General features: G+C 51.1%; 1 protein-coding gene across 1 annotated transcript in view; it reads left to right on the top strand.

Moving 5' to 3' along the window:
* The window catches only part of Bdkrb2 (bradykinin receptor B2), a 33,180-nt gene extending 22,191 nt beyond the window's left edge, over positions 1 to 10,989 (top strand). Inside the window, exons 2-3 of the mRNA XM_041633495.1 lie at positions 3,181 to 3,287; positions 6,333 to 10,989. Coding sequence (XP_041489429.1) covers positions 3,214 to 3,287; positions 6,333 to 7,443 — 1,185 coding nt within the window. The 5' untranslated portion in view covers positions 3,181 to 3,213 and the 3' untranslated portion in view covers positions 7,444 to 10,989. The remainder of the gene's footprint in view (positions 1 to 3,180; positions 3,288 to 6,332) is intronic.
* The last annotated feature ends 7,751 nt before the right edge of the window (positions 10,990 to 18,740 follow it).

Here is an 18,740-nt window from a genome sequence, read left to right as displayed (position 1 = left end):
GCTGAAAGCTGGCACATGCCTGGCACTGACTCATCCCTCCCTCACAGTGATTGAAGGGAGGGGCTCGGGGCAAACTTCCATGATACAGCTGAGAAAAATACCAGCCCCGTGGAGGATTTCTGTCTGTGTTGGTCAGGATTCTCTAGAAGAACAGAACAGATAGAGTGAACGTATATTTAAAAAACATTTATTAGTTTGCTTACACATAATATGGTCTGGTAGTCCAACAATGGCTGTCTTCATTCTGGAGAATCGGCTCCTCACTCTACAAGGCCAGTTCCTCAGCTGTCTCAGTCTGGGGCTAGAGTCCTGGAGGATTCCCAGGGAACCTCGGCTCTTCAGTCCATGACAGACACCCACAAAAGCTGGGCAGTGCCATCGGTGACAGCACACCCCAGCAACAGAACAGACGAACTGGCCAACGAGACTGACTGCAGCAAGCAGACGAAAGGGAAGTTTTCTTCTTCCACCTCCTTTGTCTGCCTCCCGAAGACACCACCCACACTGAGTGTGCAAGAGAACTGGAATGTTGGAAACCCCTGCCCCCAGCATCTGTAGGAGTCAACCAACATCTAGGAGCAGACAGGACCCTCTTCCTGCTCCCCCGCACGTACACATCACACACACACACACACACACACACACTGTCATGAGCACAGACTTCCCAACCTGATTCTTTTGTAAACATTGTTGTACCTGAACTTGCTGTCCCAAACTGTGCCCCAAACCCCAGGAGGATTGAGAAGGTACATTCAGGATGGGCGACATGAGAGGCTGACCAAAGAGTCCACACGCAGAGGTATAGAGAGCATGTAGGCTCAGGTTGGGGGACGGTACCTGGCTGCCTTAGGCTTGCATGACCCACACTCCCTGTCCTCCCCCCCTCAGACAGTGGTGCTGTGGGTGAAAGGTGGGGACTCTGAACCCTAGGGCCTCCACAGTAGGGAGCTGGAGCACCAGTGTGCCATCTTCACCCCCTCCATCCCCTGATTGTACCCCTGGCCAGACCCACAGGGCAGCCAGATGGCAGAGCCCAAGGAGTGGTCTTAAGGGGGCTGCTACGCCCATGGCAGTAGAAAACGGGAGGTTGTCTGGAGTAGGATCCAGTGGAACCCACACTGGAGTGCCTTCCCGGGAGCATCCAGGTATACAGAACCCTTCAGTTGCTAAGTCCCCTGGGCAGTAAAGCACCTGGTGGCCACATGTGGGGCAAGGAGAGCAGCCACACTTTGCTTTTATCTTAATAACAGAGGCTGTCTGGGTCACATTGCCCAGATACTTATGGCAAAGTCACCGAGGGCACTGAACTCATCTCCAGGGCCACTGAGTCCAAGGCCCCAACATCTCCTAGTAATGTCACTATCCCGATGAACTTCACCTGGCCGCAGCATCTCCAGCCCCCAGACAGAAGAGGCCTCTCTGACCTTTTCCTGGACAGCCAACCTGCGATTAACAGACCCCTCAATAATGCTTAACACAGCCTTAAAACTAGTTCAGACATAGCCTCAGACAGTTGGATTTTGCCTCTAGAGGCCTGGTAGGGTCTCTCTGAAAGGCTGGCTATGGGGTATGTCTTCTCTTTCCCAATCTCCACTCCTTGGAGAAGCAGACTTAGTTCTTGTGAGTTTCTAATCCTGGCCTTGGCCTTAGAAGTTTCCAGTAAGACTCTTCCAGCATCATCTGGGTGCCTTACGATACTCTTCCCCGTCCCCCGCAACTGTCTACGTTGGTCCTGCATGCCATTGCCGAACTGGGAGATTGGTTTCTGAACCTGGGAGACAACTGGCTTCTGAAACTAGATGACTATGGTGTGTCCAGAATCTTCTTGGTTAGGAGTGTCTAACTGCCGAGTGGGACATATCTGAGGTACACCCATACACATGCAAGCACCCAAATAAATGCATGCACCCCAGCTTCCTACACACCTCCCAGGCAGGACTGTCTTGGACCAAGTGTGAAGGCCTGATGGGATAAAATATCTGACAGAAATGGTACTGAGTGAAGGAAAGTTCTGTTTGGACTCACAGTCTCCGAGTGGGTTCAGTCTATGATGGCAGGGAAGGGTGGCAGTGAGAGCACATGACAAGTCTCACACTGTCAGAGACAGGAAACAGAGGGTGACTCAGAACCAGGGGTTCTTGTGACCTTCAAGAGGCCCGCCCCTAGTGACCCATCTCTGCCAGACAATCCCCACCCCCAACAGTTTCATGGCATACCAAAAAAGCTCCATCTTTTTGGACCAAGTACTTAGAACAAACTTGTGGGGACAGTTCAGACTGAAGGGGCAATGCCATCTTTTATAGGCACCAAGCTTCTTACATGAGACCTCTGGGTGAGGTGGGATTCCCTGCTGTATGTTGTAAATATATTTATTACCATTGGTTAATAAAGAAGCTACTTTTGGCCTATGGCATGGCAGAATAAAGCCAGGTAGGAAATCCAAACAGAGAGAGAGAGAGAGAGAGAGAGAGAGGAAGAGAGTAGGTGGAGTCAGGAAGATGCCATGTAGCTGCTGAAGGAGAGAGACACCAGAATCTAACAGCCTTGTAGCAATATGCAAATCAATAGAAATGGGTTAATTTACGATGCAAGAGCTAGCTAGAAATACACCTGAGCCATTGGCCAAGACGTATTGTAATTGATAGAGTTTTTGTGTGATTATTCAGGCCTGGGTGGCCGGGAAATTAATGCGCAGTCTCTGTTTACATCCGGAGACACAGGCAAACCTTTGTCTTTGCATTTGATGCTAGTCGGCAAGTCTTTGTGACCAGTTGAGTAGCATCTCCCACGTCTTCACAGCCTGGAAGCTTCCTGAATGTAGACACTGCAGCCGCACTCACCGTTCAGTGTGGCCTTAGCACTTGTATGTCCAGAAAAGGCCCTAGACTCCATCTTGCATCCTCACGGATGATGTAAAATTTTTTCCTTCCAATTAATTGTTTTTTTTTTATGTTTGCATCTATGTAGCGCTTGTGTGTCTGATGTCTTGAAAGTCAAAAGGGTATGTGAGATCCCCTGGAACTGGAGTTACAGATGGTTGTGAACTCCCATGTAGGGGCTGGGAATTTAACCCAGGTGTGGAAGAGCAGCCACGTTCTTTACCACTCGAGCCTTTTCTCCAGCCCAGAAACGTGTGTTTTTGTCATCACGACTGATGATGTCTCCTTCTCTGCTCCCCAGGAAGAACCTCACCTCTCTGCATCCTAAATACAAATGTACCCTCCTTGGAAGCGGCCCATGCCCCTATCTATGCATGAGGACTCCATGTACACCACAGCCTCTTTGGGGTGAGTCAAGGGACCTTCACCTGACTGTCAGGCACTCTAGGACTCCGGGTGGCGCGAGGGCTGCATCCTGGCCTGGATCGTGGTAGAAGGGATGCTTCATGTTAGACCTGAAGATCAAAGCTTCAATCTTCGTCCCCATGGACTTGTCAGGAGCAGCAGGAGTGGGCGTTTGTGGGACTAGGGGAGGGCACAAGGGCACATCACTGCAGGTAAGCTGTCTAAAAAAATGAACTTGGAAAAAGAAAGGTAAAAGAATCAACTGTGGCCAGGAGGAGGGGGCACACACCTTTCATCCCAGCACTTGTGAGGCATCGGCAGGTGACTCTCCGTGAGTTTGAGGCCAGCCTGTTCTACAAAGCGAGTTCCAGGACAGCCAGAGCTGTTGTTCCCTGTCCAAAAACTAAAAAACTTCAAACTTTGGCATCAGTATCCAACAAATCAGAGAAGTCCAAGTTTGGAAGACAGGGTCATTATGGAATTGATGTCTGCTGGAAGACAGAACACTAAAGGAAGCTTTGGGGAAACTGAGCCAGAGCAGAGCCAAGAGACAGGTCTCCATTGATGGACCAGTGTGGGAAGAACAGCAGAGGTCCCAAGCCTGCCCATCCTATGGCAGGTGCTGCAGAGATGTCTACCCCAGCAGGGCACTAAGAATGTCCCAACAGTTTGCAATACTCACTGACCAGGCAGCTCCTGAAACTCCCTGGTTTCCTCCAAGTGCTGGCCCACAGCCTGAATATTGAATGGCTGAGATGGTATGTTTGAGTCTCTAGTGGGTGAACAGCTCCCCCAAGTTGCTGCTAAGAACATGGGCCCTCCATGTCCACAGAAATAGGGCTCAGGGCTGGAATGAGAACACCCAAAAGATTCCCAAAGAAGCTGCCCATTCCATAGGTCAGAATGCAGGACAGCCTGTGGGTGGCGGCCTCTCTCTGTGATGCCTGGGCTCAGCTGGAAGAGACTGAGCCATGGGAGCAGAAATGGCACACACAGGCTGCACTGGGGTTGGCAACTCCACTTGCAAGGTGCTTCCAAGTGTCCACGCCCTAAGTGTCTGGGTTCCCACGGCCAGCACTCTGGAAGGCCAGGAAGGAAAGTGGGGTGATGTAGTTGATGACCTCACCTTGTAGTTCACATGCCATTACTACCCCTGGAGGTCAGCAGCCAGCCACATCCATGGGGAAAAGAATGAGACTCCACCTCCCAGAGGGAGCTATATCAGAGAAATTTTTGTAGCAAAGCTTCTTTCCCGAGCCTTCCATATGTCTTCCCCATTGGCCCCTCCATGACATCCTCGGGGGCAACAAAGGAGACCCTTGTTCACCCGCACCTCTAACATCGGCCACACAACCCCTTTTCTGTCTGGGATCACCCTCCAAACTTTAACCCCATGACCCCAAATGGATGAGATGGGTCACTGGTCTAGCCTTGGCTGCTTTGCACTCCCCCATCCTCAGGACTTTTAAACTCCTCTGGGACCAGCTCCAGGACTCCAGATGCTGGTGATGGAAATCATGGTGGTTGTGATAATGGCGGTGATGATGGTGCTGGTGAGGAAGGTAGAATGCTGGGGCTGAGCCCTCCTGAAATCACCACTTAGCCAATACTCATCACACAGGTGACCACGGGACTCTTTATCCCCATGGGAGCTACAGGGACTCCAGGCACCTCAGGGTCCAAACTGGATCACCCATGAGTCACAGGTCTCAGCCCGGCTCTATAGTGGCCCCAGTCCAGAAGAAGACACTCAGGGGTTCTTCCTGGGAAATCCCAGGATGTTGAACAGACATTCCCAGATATATTGCCTGGTACGCCCTTTCACTTGCCCAGCCATGGGCCTCACCTAGCACCCAAACCACAGGGGACATGCCTATCACACTTGCCTCCTGAGTGTGCTTTGGGCTTTTTAATGCATCTTCACAATCACTCTTTGATTTGAACCTTGCAGCCAAGGCCAGTCAGGAAGACAATAGTGCATTGGTTGGAGGAAAGTAGAAATGGAAGCCTAGAGAAGTCAAGTCATATGCCCAAGGACACACAGCAAGGACTGGAAGCTAACTAACATTTGTCCAAGCCGAGTGCTTTCTTTGCTGAACACAGATAAATTCTCTCATTCTAAACACGTCTGAGAAGGGGCTTGCCTTGTAGGGTGCCAATGTCACCTAAGAGTGAAAGAAGAGCCCAGGGGTTAGTGTGGTCAAGAGGTTACCAAAGGCCTACAAATGGTAGTCCTAGTTGACACTGATTTATTTCCATTTTAATAGGTTGACAGAAATAAATCATTACTAATGTTCAGTGAACCACAGTGCTTGGGACTTTTGAGATCTCTACTTATAATCCAAAGAAGTATATTTTATTATTCCCATTTTACTGGTTAGGGACATTAAGTAAAGGTCTAAGGTCACAGAGTCAACTGATAAAAGAGCCAGGATTTGAGTCCAGGTCCAAAGTCTCACTTTCTCTCCTCCCATGCAACCTCTGCTGACCTTCATGCTTTCCTGCCAGGGGGCAGTGCCGGAAGGCACGGGTTGTCCTGGGAAGTGGTTGTGGTCCTGGGGCCACTGAGGAGGACATCCCTGTTCTAATCTGATTCATTACTCCTTCCTGACCAGCTCTGAGAGGCTGAGGGGTGACAGACCCTGAGGCAAGAGGTGGGAGAAGGCAGTGTGCACATTTGCCCATCATGGACGGCACTCACGACTGCTAGTGTGAGCAAGGAAGGATTCTTACAGAGCTCAGACCAAGACATGCCATGTCCCTTTGTTCCCCTGAGCAGAGGGCCTCTCTCAAGTGTCCCCTAGTACTGTCCACAGAGGGACTGGAGTCGTGCCACCTCCCACATCCTCACTGCCCTGGGGAGCTACTAGCTGAACGGATGGACATTTTGGTCCCCCTCATCTTCTGTACTCCTCCCTTTTCCTTCCCCTTCCCCAAACCCCTATCCTTTCCCTTTCCTTCTCCTTCTCTTCTCTCCTCCCTTCCTTATCCCTCTCCCCTCCCCCTGTGGCCTGAGGGTGTAACTGTCTCTTTTTCCCTTTCTTTCAGCATTGATATGTTCAACATCACCACGCATGTCCTTGAGTCTGCTGTCAACAAGAGCCTTCCAGAGAATAGCGACTGCCCAGACATGGAGTGGTTGAGCTGGCTCAATGCCATCCAGGCCCCCTTCCTCTGGGTCCTCTTCCTGCTGGCTGCACTGGAGAACATCTTTGTCCTCAGTGTGTTCTGCCTGCACAAGAACAACTGCACTGTGGCAGAGATCTACCTGGGCAACCTGGCAGCTGCGGATCTCATTCTGGCCTGTGGATTGCCCTTCTGGGCCATCACCATCGCCAATAACTTCGACTGGCTGTTTGGAGAAGTGCTGTGCCGCGTGGTAAACACATTGATCTACATGAACCTCTACAGCAGCATCTGCTTCCTGATGCTTGTGAGTATTGACCGCTACCTGGCACTAGTGAAGACCATGTCCATAGGCCGGATGCGCGGGGTGCGCTGGGCCAAAATCTACAGCCTGGTGATCTGGGGCTGTACGCTGCTTCTGAGTTCACCCATGCTGATGTTTAGGACCCTGATGAAGTACAACGAAGAGGGCTTCAACGTCACTGCCTGCGCCATCATCTACCCGTCCCCCTACTGGGAGGTATTCACCAATGTGCTGTTGAACCTGGTGGGCTTCTTGCTGCCCCTAACCATCATTACCTTCTGCACGGTGAAGATCATGCAGGTGCTGAGGAACAACGAGATGAAGAAGTTCAAGGAGATCCAAACAGAAAGGAAGGCCACTGTGCTTGTGCTGGCTGTCCTGGGGCTCTTTGTGATATGTTGGGTTCCCTTCCAGATCAGTACCTTCCTGGACACACTGATTCGTCTCAACGTGCTGTCTGGATGCTGGGTCAGGCATGCTGTGGACGTCATTACACAGATCAGTTCCTACATGGCCTACAGCAACAGCTGCCTCAACCCTCTGGTGTACGTGATTGTGGGCAAGCGCTTCAGGAAGAAGTCCCGGGAAGTGTACCAAGCGATGTGCCGGAAGGGGGGCTGCATGGGAGAATCCATCCAGATGGAGAACTCCCTGGGGACTCTGAAGACTTCTATCTCAGTGGAACGCCAGATCCACAAGCTGCAGGATTGGTCAGGGAACAGACAGTGAACAGAGGCCACCAGGAAGGACTACTTCGAAGACGTGTGAAGACTGGTGGATCCTGGGCTACTCAGCCTGGGTGCGGGAAGGAGCCTAAAGCATCCTAGGCAGCCCCAGGGAAACAGGAGGGTGATTCCAGACCCATCTCATGGCCTGAGCATGCTGTGAAGAATGGATCCCCTGGAGCACAGTGGGATGATTCTGACTGACTGGCACTCTGAGGCCCTGTGAGTGGCGGGATCCTGGGGTAGGGTTGGAAGTGACAGCACTTCCTTCCCACGGTGGCTCAGGGAAGGTCAGATCTTCAGGGAAACTGCTGCCAGATTCATCCTGTGGCTACACTCACAGGAGGGCCCGGCTGACTTGATTCTAGGTTTCACAGTTTGATGATTTCCTGGTCTACTGGAGGTTAAACTCTGGGTCCAAGTAAGGACCCAGAGATTGGGGTTCTGTCACTCCTCTCACCATGGAGACAGTGAGAAAGAACCCCCCAAAGTGTTTATGGAGCACTTGCTGAATACACAGCATTAGACACTGTGGGCAAGAGATAAGAGAGTCACAGTGACATCTGTCTAAAGGAGCCCTGATATAAGCAGGATGCCAGGACTTGCAGTACCCAGGAGGCAACTGATGGTGTATAAACACAAGGAACTGTGAAAGGAGCAGAAAGCACAGAGTCTAAGTGAGCCTGTGGACAACACAGTGGCCTGGCCCTGGCCTCTGCTTCTTATGCTAGAATGTGAGAGGGTCTTGTGCTTTGGCAAATGGCGGGTGTCATGTGACTCTGTGGCATCAGAACACACATCACATGAAGATGCTTGGCACAGAGACAGTCACCGAGGCTCAGGAACTACCCAATGGGGAATAATCAGTGTTGGAAAACACAGGCTGTACCTGCAGGTGTAGGAGGCCCTCCCTCCTACCTTTCCCTCCTAGTTAGTGACCTATCCCAATGCACACACAATAAAGTGTTACGCCCGCCCGAATTCCAGAGCCCAAATCACCACCACAAGACCACCTCTGATGTAAAAACAAGGAGTCTTTATTCATGAGTTAACTCGGTTCCCTCCATCCATCCGAAGCAGCAACAACAACAGCAGTATCGACAGCAACAGTGTAGAAGAGACCCGGAGCATTAGAAAAAAATGGAGTTTATATAGGGACAGAGGCTCTGGGAATTCCAAGCCTCGGGGCTTGTGATTGGCTGCCCCCTAGTGGCTTGAAGGGGGCATTCCAGACTTCCAGGCTTGGGATTGGCTGCCCTCCCAATATTGTAGGGGGGCTTTCCAGGACTAAGGGAACTTCCCAAACTGCCAGTAACTGCCTGAGGCTCTGATTGATCCGTTTTCCCTGCCCAGGGATTGACTGGTTTTGAGTAAGGGGCAGAAATGGCTCCACTTTTGGGTCCAAGCTGTGTTTCTTTCTCTGGTTCTTTCTACCTTTTTAAATCTAATCTTGGGGCCAAGGTAAATATCTTTGATATGCAATAAATCTAGGAACCTAGTGCATTCTTTTGGTCCTAGTTTCAGGATTTAGGGGCTTTTTTTCCGGCTCTAGGTTTGGGGACAAAGCGTCTCTTCCCCTGGCTCTGGTCCTGTTTTTAGGTTGTGTTTCTTTCTCTGGGTTGGGGCTTGGAGCCTAGCCATTCGAGGTCTGTGTGGGGGCTGCGGATCAGAGATTTTCTGGGACCTGGGTCTCTCAAAAGCATTTGGCACACAGAGATGGTGGGAGACTGCAAGAGTTTGTGTTGCTAGGAGACAAAGAAAAAGAATTCTCGCGGGATCAGCCCAGGGAATCCACAGTACACAGCCTGGCTGCAATCAGTAACTGTCCAGGGCGGTCCTGCCTCACAGGATCCCTGTTTCAGTGGCCAAGGGGTGCCAATCAGTGGTTTAAGAGTGGTTCACAAAGTAGTGGAAGCTAAGTACGTAAGGGCAGCTGACCTACCCTAGGTCACTAATCCCAGGGCGATGATTCCAGGCCCAACTCCCTACATGGCCACAGATTGCCTCATGAGTGATGGCAGGGGCAGCCTGAGCTACCTGGAAACTCTGACTTGAGAAACACCCCCTGGGGTGGGGACAACACACCTGCTCCTTGAATAGGTCTTCCACTGGAGATGAAAGAACTGCCCCAGACGGCTTCAGGGTCACTGGATTCCCCGTGAGAACCTACACCAAGAGCCGTGGGTGGGCTCAGTTGTCAGACTCCATACTCTTAGTTCCAGAATCTTCCACAGGAGTTTATTTTTCCACACATCCATATCAGTGACTTTTCTCGTGGCTGTGACAAATTACCTATCAGAAGCAGCTTATGGGAGAGAAAAGGTTTGCTTCACCTCACAGTGTCAAAAAGGTTTCCGTCCACTGTAGCAGGGGCGGTATGGTAACTAGGGCATGCAACAGAGACGTCTTACATCGGAGGGACCAGTAAACAGACACAAGCAAAGAAGACCAGGGGCAGGATATGATCTTCAATGGCTTGACCCTAGCGGGTGACTTGCACCAACTAGATCTGATTCCCTAAAGGTTTTATAGCTTCCCCATATAGGGAATAAAGTCTCAAAACATGAGCGGAGGGGAGGGGAAGAATTTCAGACCCTGTGACTAACACTCCAAGTTCCCGGGGAGATATGCGGAACAGACCACACAGTCCCCAACACCAAGCCACTTAGGACCTGGCTACTCAATAGCCCAGGAACTGGAGACTCGGGAAGCAAGCAGAGTTCTGTGGTGTTTCTGGCTAGGTTGGAGCCAGGGGTGTAGAAGAAAGGGGCCAGCAAAAGAAACCCACGCTGGCCGCAATGTTTCCAAAGGGAGTGCTTACGTGGCAAAACAAAACAACAACAAAACACCTTGAACCCTGACAGAGAAGACCTCAGGGAAATTCCTTTTCCACCCCTCCCCTTGCCCCCAGTAAACTTAACACTTGTAGCCAGGAAAGGAAAACAGGTGACGTAAGAAGCGGATGCTAGGATTCTGTGCTAGAATGGAACCCAGCCACGGCCATACTATAACATACTATAAATGATAAGCAGGGCCCAGTCCTCAGAAGAGACGTTGGTGGGCTGTGGGCTCCAGGAACACAGCCTGGCCTCCTCGGGGTGGCTGAAGGGTCTCCACCTGGGTCTCTGCTGGAGGAAAGCCCCCTGTGTGCTTGTGTGGACAGCCTGGTGAGAAGTCGTGTCCTGTGAGAACGTGTGCAGAGGAAGTGTCTGCGATGCCGATGAGAAGGGAGGCTCCGCGTAAACACTCACCTCTTCTGCGCACTGGAATAAACAGATGAGTTCTGCATAGTATTTGACTGTGTCACACTTCCTGGAGCCCTGAGCCCTGACCTGGGATCCTGACTCCGGCAGTTGAAAGTCTCGGGAGATGCGGAGCACAGTCTGTTCCTGAGGCTTCTGTCATGGAGAAGATCAGTGGTCTCCAAGTGTGTCCCTTATGAGTTAGGAGTGGGGGAAGCATGATTCACAACACACAATTTTTACACTTATTAATATGCATTGGAATATGCACACTTAAATATATTAAACAAATCATATTATAATTTTTCAGAAAATGTCGTTTTGGTGTTTTCCTCCGTGTTGTTTCCTCCACAGACAGCTTGTTACCGAACCCCTTTTCGATGTCATAGCATAGAGTGCCAGGGATGGCCAAGTCCAATCATCCATTTCCATGAAATACTTACATTTGACCCTTGCCTCAAATCAAGAGCATCCCACATGGTATCAACATGAAAGCCGCTGCTTGTGTATGAGATGGGGATCTCTGTACATTCCATTCGGGTCCACCTCCACTCTTCATGTCTTCCTTCATCCACTCGTTCATCCAATAAAACTTCATCCTGTGAGTCCACGAACAGCGCTGCCCAGTCTGTTCATTCCAGAAACCTAGTGCTTAGTGTTCACTGCACCCCATCTTTTTCATCCCCGAATAGATAAACATTCCTTTCTGGTTCTGCCCCCTTGTGTCTCCTGAGTCTTTCTGGGATGATCATCATGCCTTACTGCTTCTCACCTCTGACATCAGCCATCTCCCTGATTCTCATTCTTCATTCGTAGGATCAGCTCTCAGGAGCACAGGTTTTAGAGTCAGGGAGATGTGGAGTCGATTCTGGTTCTGCCCTGGGCTCCCTTTTGATGTTCATCCATGTTATGGCAGCTTTGAAATTGGAATGAGCAACAGCATCAATCAAGTCAGAGAACTGCCAAAGGGGCTCATGTGGGAGAGTGTTTAGAACAGTGTCTGGTACATTCTTGACAGAACATATGTCATCTGTGATGGTAATAACGGCAGTGATGGTGTTCATAATGGTGGTGATGGTGGCAATGATGGCGGTAGTGGCAGGGATGATGGCTGGTGGTGAAGTGGTTACAGAGGTTGGTGGTTATGGTGGGGATGGTGATGATGCTACTCTCCACGAGGTAACCTTTTATATGCCCTACCCCTCATAGAATAAAGATACATGTTCACATAAATGGCTTGCAAGACCCTTGATAATCTGGCCCCTGTCTGTCCTGCTGGCTCCATCTATTCTATCCTGCTCATTCTCTACCCTCTGGCTACACAGGACTCAAATGTCCAGGCAGATATCGGGAGACGACATTCCACTTCTCAGGTGACATTCCTTTTATCAGCCTACACCCCACACTCTGTACCCCACCTCTGAAGCGCCCGAGGGAGATTCCTGCCCCAGGGGATAAACATGTAGGCATGACAAACCACCCGTGTAGGGCACAATAAGTGTATGATCCTAGAGAAGCCAGGGACTGGAACCACAATCTCAGCAGTCAGAACTAGATGTGGCACTGTCTACTCTTCTCCCACTACATAGGCCCCTCTCTTGACTCCGGGAAGATCCGTGGGGAGAGTTCATGGTAGGCCTCAGGAAATCAGTCAATTCTGCACCTATCTTCCCTGGCCAGGGCAGTCAGGGCCGAGTGAAGAGATATCGCCTACGTGCCATAGGAACTCACGCTAGCGCACAGATAATGGCTCACTGATGTAGGAAGCCAAAAATGCCCAGGCTTCATAGTTCAGAATGTGAAGGCTCTGCTTCATAGAACTCGACAGTGCATGCCTGTCTCTTCGCTACCCAGTCTCTGACCTCACTTACCAAGCCTCACATAGCCCTGATCCCTCATCCGGGTCTAGGGAGGATGTGGGGGGCCAGGGATGAGCAACAGTGGTCAGGAGTTGGCAATAACAATGGCTGAGAGCTTAAGTCTGTGGGTTTTGGCTGAGTCCAGGCCTAGGCCAAGCAGGCCCGTGGAGTGTTTGACACGGAGCTAAGAACTAAGGGTTTCATCCTTGCCACACCAGACCTCACCCCTCTCCATGGAAGTCAGAAAGATCAGGAACTTAGGGGGTCCTCATTTCTTAAGGAGCATATTAGGGAGCCCCAAAGACTCTGAGGTGTATAGGACTTAACCAACAAGAACTACAAAGTACCACAGAAAGGACCTCCAGGGAGCTTCTCCCACGAATTGCTTCTGCACCAGGGTCTGGGCTGCTCTCACCAGAATACACAAACTGTCCTCATGAGTACAATTGTTCCTCCTAGACATTTTCAGCCTTATAAACGCATTGGGCTTCCACTGTCCCGTCAGAATCTCCTCCCAGGCTGGTGATACATCTGAGTCTCTCTCTGCTGGGCAGAGACACCACGCCCGGGGTCGGCTCCAGAGTCACAGTCATGGGGAAAAGCACACTAGAGAGCCGTGCCACCAAGCTGAGACATTGGGCGGCATCAAGTGCAGCACTAACTGTTCATTCCTATTGTTTTCAACTCATGATGTGTTTAGTGAGATGACGCTGATACACTCATATAAATTGTGTTGGGATGTAATCCGTGTGTCCGCATTTCCCCCATTTCAGCTTTTAGTTCTTTACAGAATTGCACAACCATCGTCATGATTTAATTCCAGAATATCCGCATCATCCCAGAGTGAGATCCCAGACCCATTAGCTGTCACCTCGGATTCCTTTCCTCCCACAGCTTCTGGTAGCCACTCATCTCTGTCTCTCCTTCTGCCTCTCTCCAACATTTCATACTGGCACACTCACATGTGAGTACCGATGGTGTCTGGCTTCTCTCATCTGCTTCCCGCCGAGATGCGACAGTTGTAGGAGCAGTCCCCGTGTGAGCTGAGATAGCCGCTTCACTCTTCCCTCCCCTGGCTTTGATCTCAGTTTCTCTGTCTGTAATATGGAAAGTTAATTCTCCAAGCAAGAACATCTCCAGGAGATGTTGTGACTCTAAAGGCGGGGGAGAGTCCAGATGGTGTCAGCAAGACAAAAGCTGTGCAGCCGGGGGCCAGGCTCCTGGCTCACACCTCGGCTCACCACTTCATGGCTGGAGGAAGTTGGGTTAGGTTCATTAGCTCCTCTGTTTGTGTTTTCTCATCTAGAACAATAAGGAGCCGGGTGTTGTGACTTGGGGGTGAGGTCACTGTCACAGGGGCATCACAGTGCATCTCCCAGGAAAGCACACGTCCTCCGTGTGGAACGAAGGCCACAGTGAGGGCCCATGGAGAACAGTGTCTTGGCAGAAGTAAGGGGTTAAAGTGAGGTTATACTGGAGCAGAGTGGGCCCTCAGTCCATTCCAAAAGAAAGGAAGGCCCAAGGACAAAGAGGAGGGGACACATACTAGAATGACATGCCCTAAGCCTGAGAGAGCAGGGTGGCCATAGCCACAAGGATCTGAAGAAGCAAGAAAGCGTCCCCTCGGGGCCTCCAGCAGCCACAGTCCCAACACCTCCTCTCCAGCAGGAAGGAAAGCATCCTGAAAGAGAATAGCACAGTCCGGCCTATTGAGGTTTGCAGATTTTACCAAGCAGAAGAGACTGGAGCCTTTCCCAAGGTCACATAGAGTGTCAGAGGCCATGTCAGGCTCCCAGATCCAGGAGCATAGGTTTGGTACCACTGGGTTTGTATACCCAGCTCTGCAAAATCCAGAGCTTGTGCTACCCTGCTTCTTTCCTTCCCCCACCCCCAAGGGCAGGTGTCTTTAACCAGGTTAAAGAGAAGCCGAACGCTCCACCTCCCAGCTTGCGGCTCATGCAGCCACCAAGCCCCTAGGGAAATGCTGTTATTTTACAGACAATGCTAAAACACAAGAGAAGTGGGGTTCTGAGCCTCCTAGGGGTGCTGCCTTTCCACAGTGTCATCCATGTGGCCTCCCCAGTGGGACATTTGCTCTTCTAAGACATGCTGGATAGTTTTGTGTCAACTTGACACAAGCTAAAGTCATCTGAGAGGAGGGAGCCTCAATGAGAAAATACCTCCATAAGATTGAGTTGTAGGCGAGCCTGTAAGGCATTTTCTTCATTGGTGATTGATAGAGGAGGAGGGCTCAGCCCATGGTGGATGGTGCCATCCTTGGGCTGGTGGTCCTGAGTTCTATAAGAAGGCAAACTGAGTAGGCCATGAGGAGCAAGCCAGTAAGCAGCACACACACACACACACACACACACACACACACACACACACACACACCACGGCCTCTGCATCCACTCCCTCCTCCAGATTCCTGCACTGTTCCTGGCTTCCTTTGATGATGAACAGATATGTGGGAATGTAAGCTGAATAAACCCTTTCCTCCCCAACTTGCTTTTGGTCATGGTGTTTAGTAACCCTAAGACGGCAGAGGACAGCCACGATGCCCTGCTGACAGGACCACAGTCATGTGCGACAGCAGAACGAGGAAACTGAAGTCGCCTCTGCTGGGAGCTCCCAGCCCAGCTGCCTCCCTGGGGCACGGCCCGCAGTTCTGATGGCAACCGAGGATCCTGGCTCCTACAGACAGCATGGAAAACAAATCCAACTGCCCTGCTTGGCCTCCCAGAGCGAGGCATGAGACCCTGGGAAAGTGATTCTAGGTCTCATACCTACTTCCCTGACATCCAAATTGGAGCCCCCGAAACCTCTTGCCTTGAAGTTAGATAATCTGCCGGCTAGAGAAAGGCACAGGGGTAAGGCCTGGTTCCGGGAGACCAGAAACACTGTACGCTGGGGACTTCTGGACTGGCGCAGGCTTTCCTCCTGATTTCTGTAGGAAGAGGGCAAGTTCTGAGGAGGGAGAGGAGCGAGCCTCCTCCGGACCCCTGCAGCTCACACTGTGCCTGGCATTAGTGGTTTAGGACGTGTTTACTGACCTAAGACAAGTGTTGCTGTTATTAGGTATAAATACATAGTTTCTGAATTCACTCAACAAATCCTGAGCATCCACAATGCATCAGCCTGATGATAGGCATTGAGCCTGTGACTTTACTCCAAGGAGATAACCCCACTTCCTTGCCAGAACTCACACCTAGTCATGTGAGAGCTAACACGTGTGTGTGGAACACGTGGAAAGTGACAAGATGAGCAAGGAGCCAGGAAACCAGGGCGGAGGAGCAGTAGCTCCAAAAATGGCTCCATTGGGAAGACCTGAAGGGGTGAGCATGTGCATTCCTGGGAAGGCTGCTCCATGTGGAGGGAACCAGCAGGTCAAAGGCCTCGCTCATGGTGAGGGATGTGTCAGCCTGACACCACTGAGGAGATCTGGAGGTTTAGTGGCTGAGCCAGGCAGGGGCCTGTGAGGAGTGTGCTCACAGGTGACACTGAAGGCCACATCCTGCCTTTGTTTCTGCTAGAGAGGGAGTCAACATTCTAAGCAATGGCTTAGATTCCAGAAGATAAAGAAATAGATGTGATGGTCCAGGTTAGGAGGACCTTCCAACAGGACCTTGGAGAAGTTTCCTCTTGAAGACTGGAACCAGGGCTGAGACTCCCTTGAGGAGAATGCCTAGAAGCCCCCATGAGCTTTTCTAAGCATCCCAATACAGGACCCAAGAGCATAGGTGGGTTCCTTGTAAACTTTCCTGGTCCATGGAACCCTGGCCCAGTTTGCACCCTCCAGTGGGCATCTTCTCATCCCAGGGCACCACCCAGAGCCACCCTACCTCAGGCTGGTTTCAGGTGGCTCAGGCATTCAGATGCTCTCAGAGTCCATTATCATCATGGCGAAAATCCTGGCAGCGAACTTGCAGACAGGATGCTGGAGAGAAGCTAGAGTCCTACATCTTGATCCACAGGCAACAAGAAATGAACTGTCTCACTGGATGTAGCTTGAACATGGGAGACCTCAAAGCCCACCTCTACAGTGGCACGCTTCCTCCAACAAAGCCACACCTCCTAATAGTGCCACTCCCTTTGGCATAGTTTCTTTCAAACCACCACAACCATCAACCCTGAACAAAGGTGAGAGCTGGGCTGTGAGGAGGACAGGGCCTCTCACTTCAAAAGGAGCCCATGCTACTGTGGGTGGTTTGTTTGATTTTCTCTCCATCACATTCTCATTGGATGGAGGTAACTACACTGTGTGATGGGGTGGAGGAGCTCCTGTGGTGCCCAGCAGGCAGGGCCTGTCTGTTGTACCAAGTGATGGAGAATCCACTAGACAGGGACAGTAAGGAGAGCAGCAACTAGAGAACTGAGAATTGGCCTCCTGCATCTCAGATGTCAAGACTGACATTCTGGGAAGTGTCTTTGTGAATGGCCCAGGCTCTGTGTCCTAAACAGCAGCGATGCCCAGCTAGCCCGAGGGCCTATCTCTGTTTATCAACTGGTCAGGTTCTCCTCTAGATTCTGACTTCTCCACATTTTTCACCCAGGGGACTTAACTCAACAACAAAGAGAACTCAACCAGTCGGTGGGGATGAGCCAGCCCTGACTACACACGTGGGAGTTACAGCTGGAGTCCACTCACAAAAGGCCAGAAGACCCTCTTGGAGGGTCCATCCATTTCTTATGTCTGTTTGATTTCCCTCTCCCACCATCTATTACCCCAAAGACAAAAGGATCCCCTGCTTTTTGACCCTAAGCCAGCTATCCACCTCAGTGAGAATAAACCTATTTTCAAAAACTTTCCATCCTACCCAGAGTGGCCCAGGGCCTGAACCAGACACCTCAGACTCATTCCCCAAAGCCCCGCTTCATCAGCCTCCACAGTTGTTGTGGGTACGGTCCCACCCCAACCTGACCTTCTGTCCTCGGCTGCTCTCATTCCTGTGGGCAGAGGAGCTGAGATAAGGCCCTCCCTCCTCCCATCAGAACTAGTCAAGGGCTCTGCTGAGAGCAGGTCAGTGCTGGGCAGGGAGATGTGACCTCAGGACAGACACTTCTCAGCCACGGTCCAGTCAAGACTCTAGGGAATCAAGGGAGAGCCAGCGCTAGTTAGCAAGGCCTGGCTACACTGCCAAATAGAAAATCCCACTGCTTGTGCTTTCTTCTGTCTAGTCAGTCCTAGAATACAAAGCACCCGCAGAAATCCAACTGTCTCCCAATGCCCCATCTCTGGGGAGAGGTGTGGCCAGAGGGGGAGGCAGTGAACTTCTCACAGATTCCAACGCTCCCTCTTTTATCTTTTCCTTTGTGTTTCCAAGATTTCACAGCCCCTAGAACCAAAAGAAAACATCTGGAAATGCTGCTGGAGGTCGTGAAATCGTGGAAGCAGAAAGAAAAAAAATAATAAAAGAGGGAGAGAGACAAGATGCCAGAGACAGCAGGAGCATCTTTGCCTGGATGAGCGGGACTCACCTCTAAAAACAGAGTTCCAGCCACAAACCTGGGCAGTTTCCAGCAGGAAGGCAGAGCGAGACAGCCAGGGGAATAAAGAGAGACGAGAGGCCAGGGTCTGGAGGAGCCTGGTGCCCAGCTCTCAAAACACACCAGAAATTCCTGCCCCTCTGAATGTCAGGCCTCGAGTAGCTGGACTTTGTGGATGCCAGCTCACACCAAAACCAAACCCAGAGCCGCCAGCCAGGATTAGGAAAAGCTTGACTGGTCTTACTCAACTCCAAGCCCTGCATGAGTCAAACTTTTTCCTGAGCTCACTGTTTGTACAACGAGGCCCACACTGATGGATTCTTGGCTATGTGTCTTTCACTACTCATATTCAAGAGAGGATGTCCTAGTGTAGCCAAATCCCAGACCTCCTGGAGCCAATGGGGAATGGGGAAGCCATCACTCAATATACCGACAGGGGGGAGCTTTGGGTGTCTGTGGGGCCTATTTGGCAACACACAGTCATTAGGCAAAATCAACAGGCCACAAATGTCAGCGAAGAAAGTGCCAGGTTGTTGAAGGACCTCCTACTAACCCTAAGTGCCAAGAGAAATGCAATGTCACACCTCCCTCCAGCCCATAGCCTCCGCTGGCTTGAGACTCACTTTTTGGGTAATCCCCTGTGACATCATGAGAACAGAGGTGGTTTCATTTAAGACCAGCGTATGTCCAGAGAGCTGACCAGTACAGAAACC

The sequence above is a fragment of the Microtus oregoni genome, unplaced genomic scaffold (assembly GCF_018167655.1).
Source record: "Microtus oregoni isolate MIOR12 unplaced genomic scaffold, Mior012 000043F_ref0000047, whole genome shotgun sequence".
Classification (NCBI taxonomy): Eukaryota; Metazoa; Chordata; class Mammalia; order Rodentia; family Cricetidae; genus Microtus; species Microtus oregoni.
This window is presented reverse-complemented; position numbering and strand designations above follow the sequence as displayed.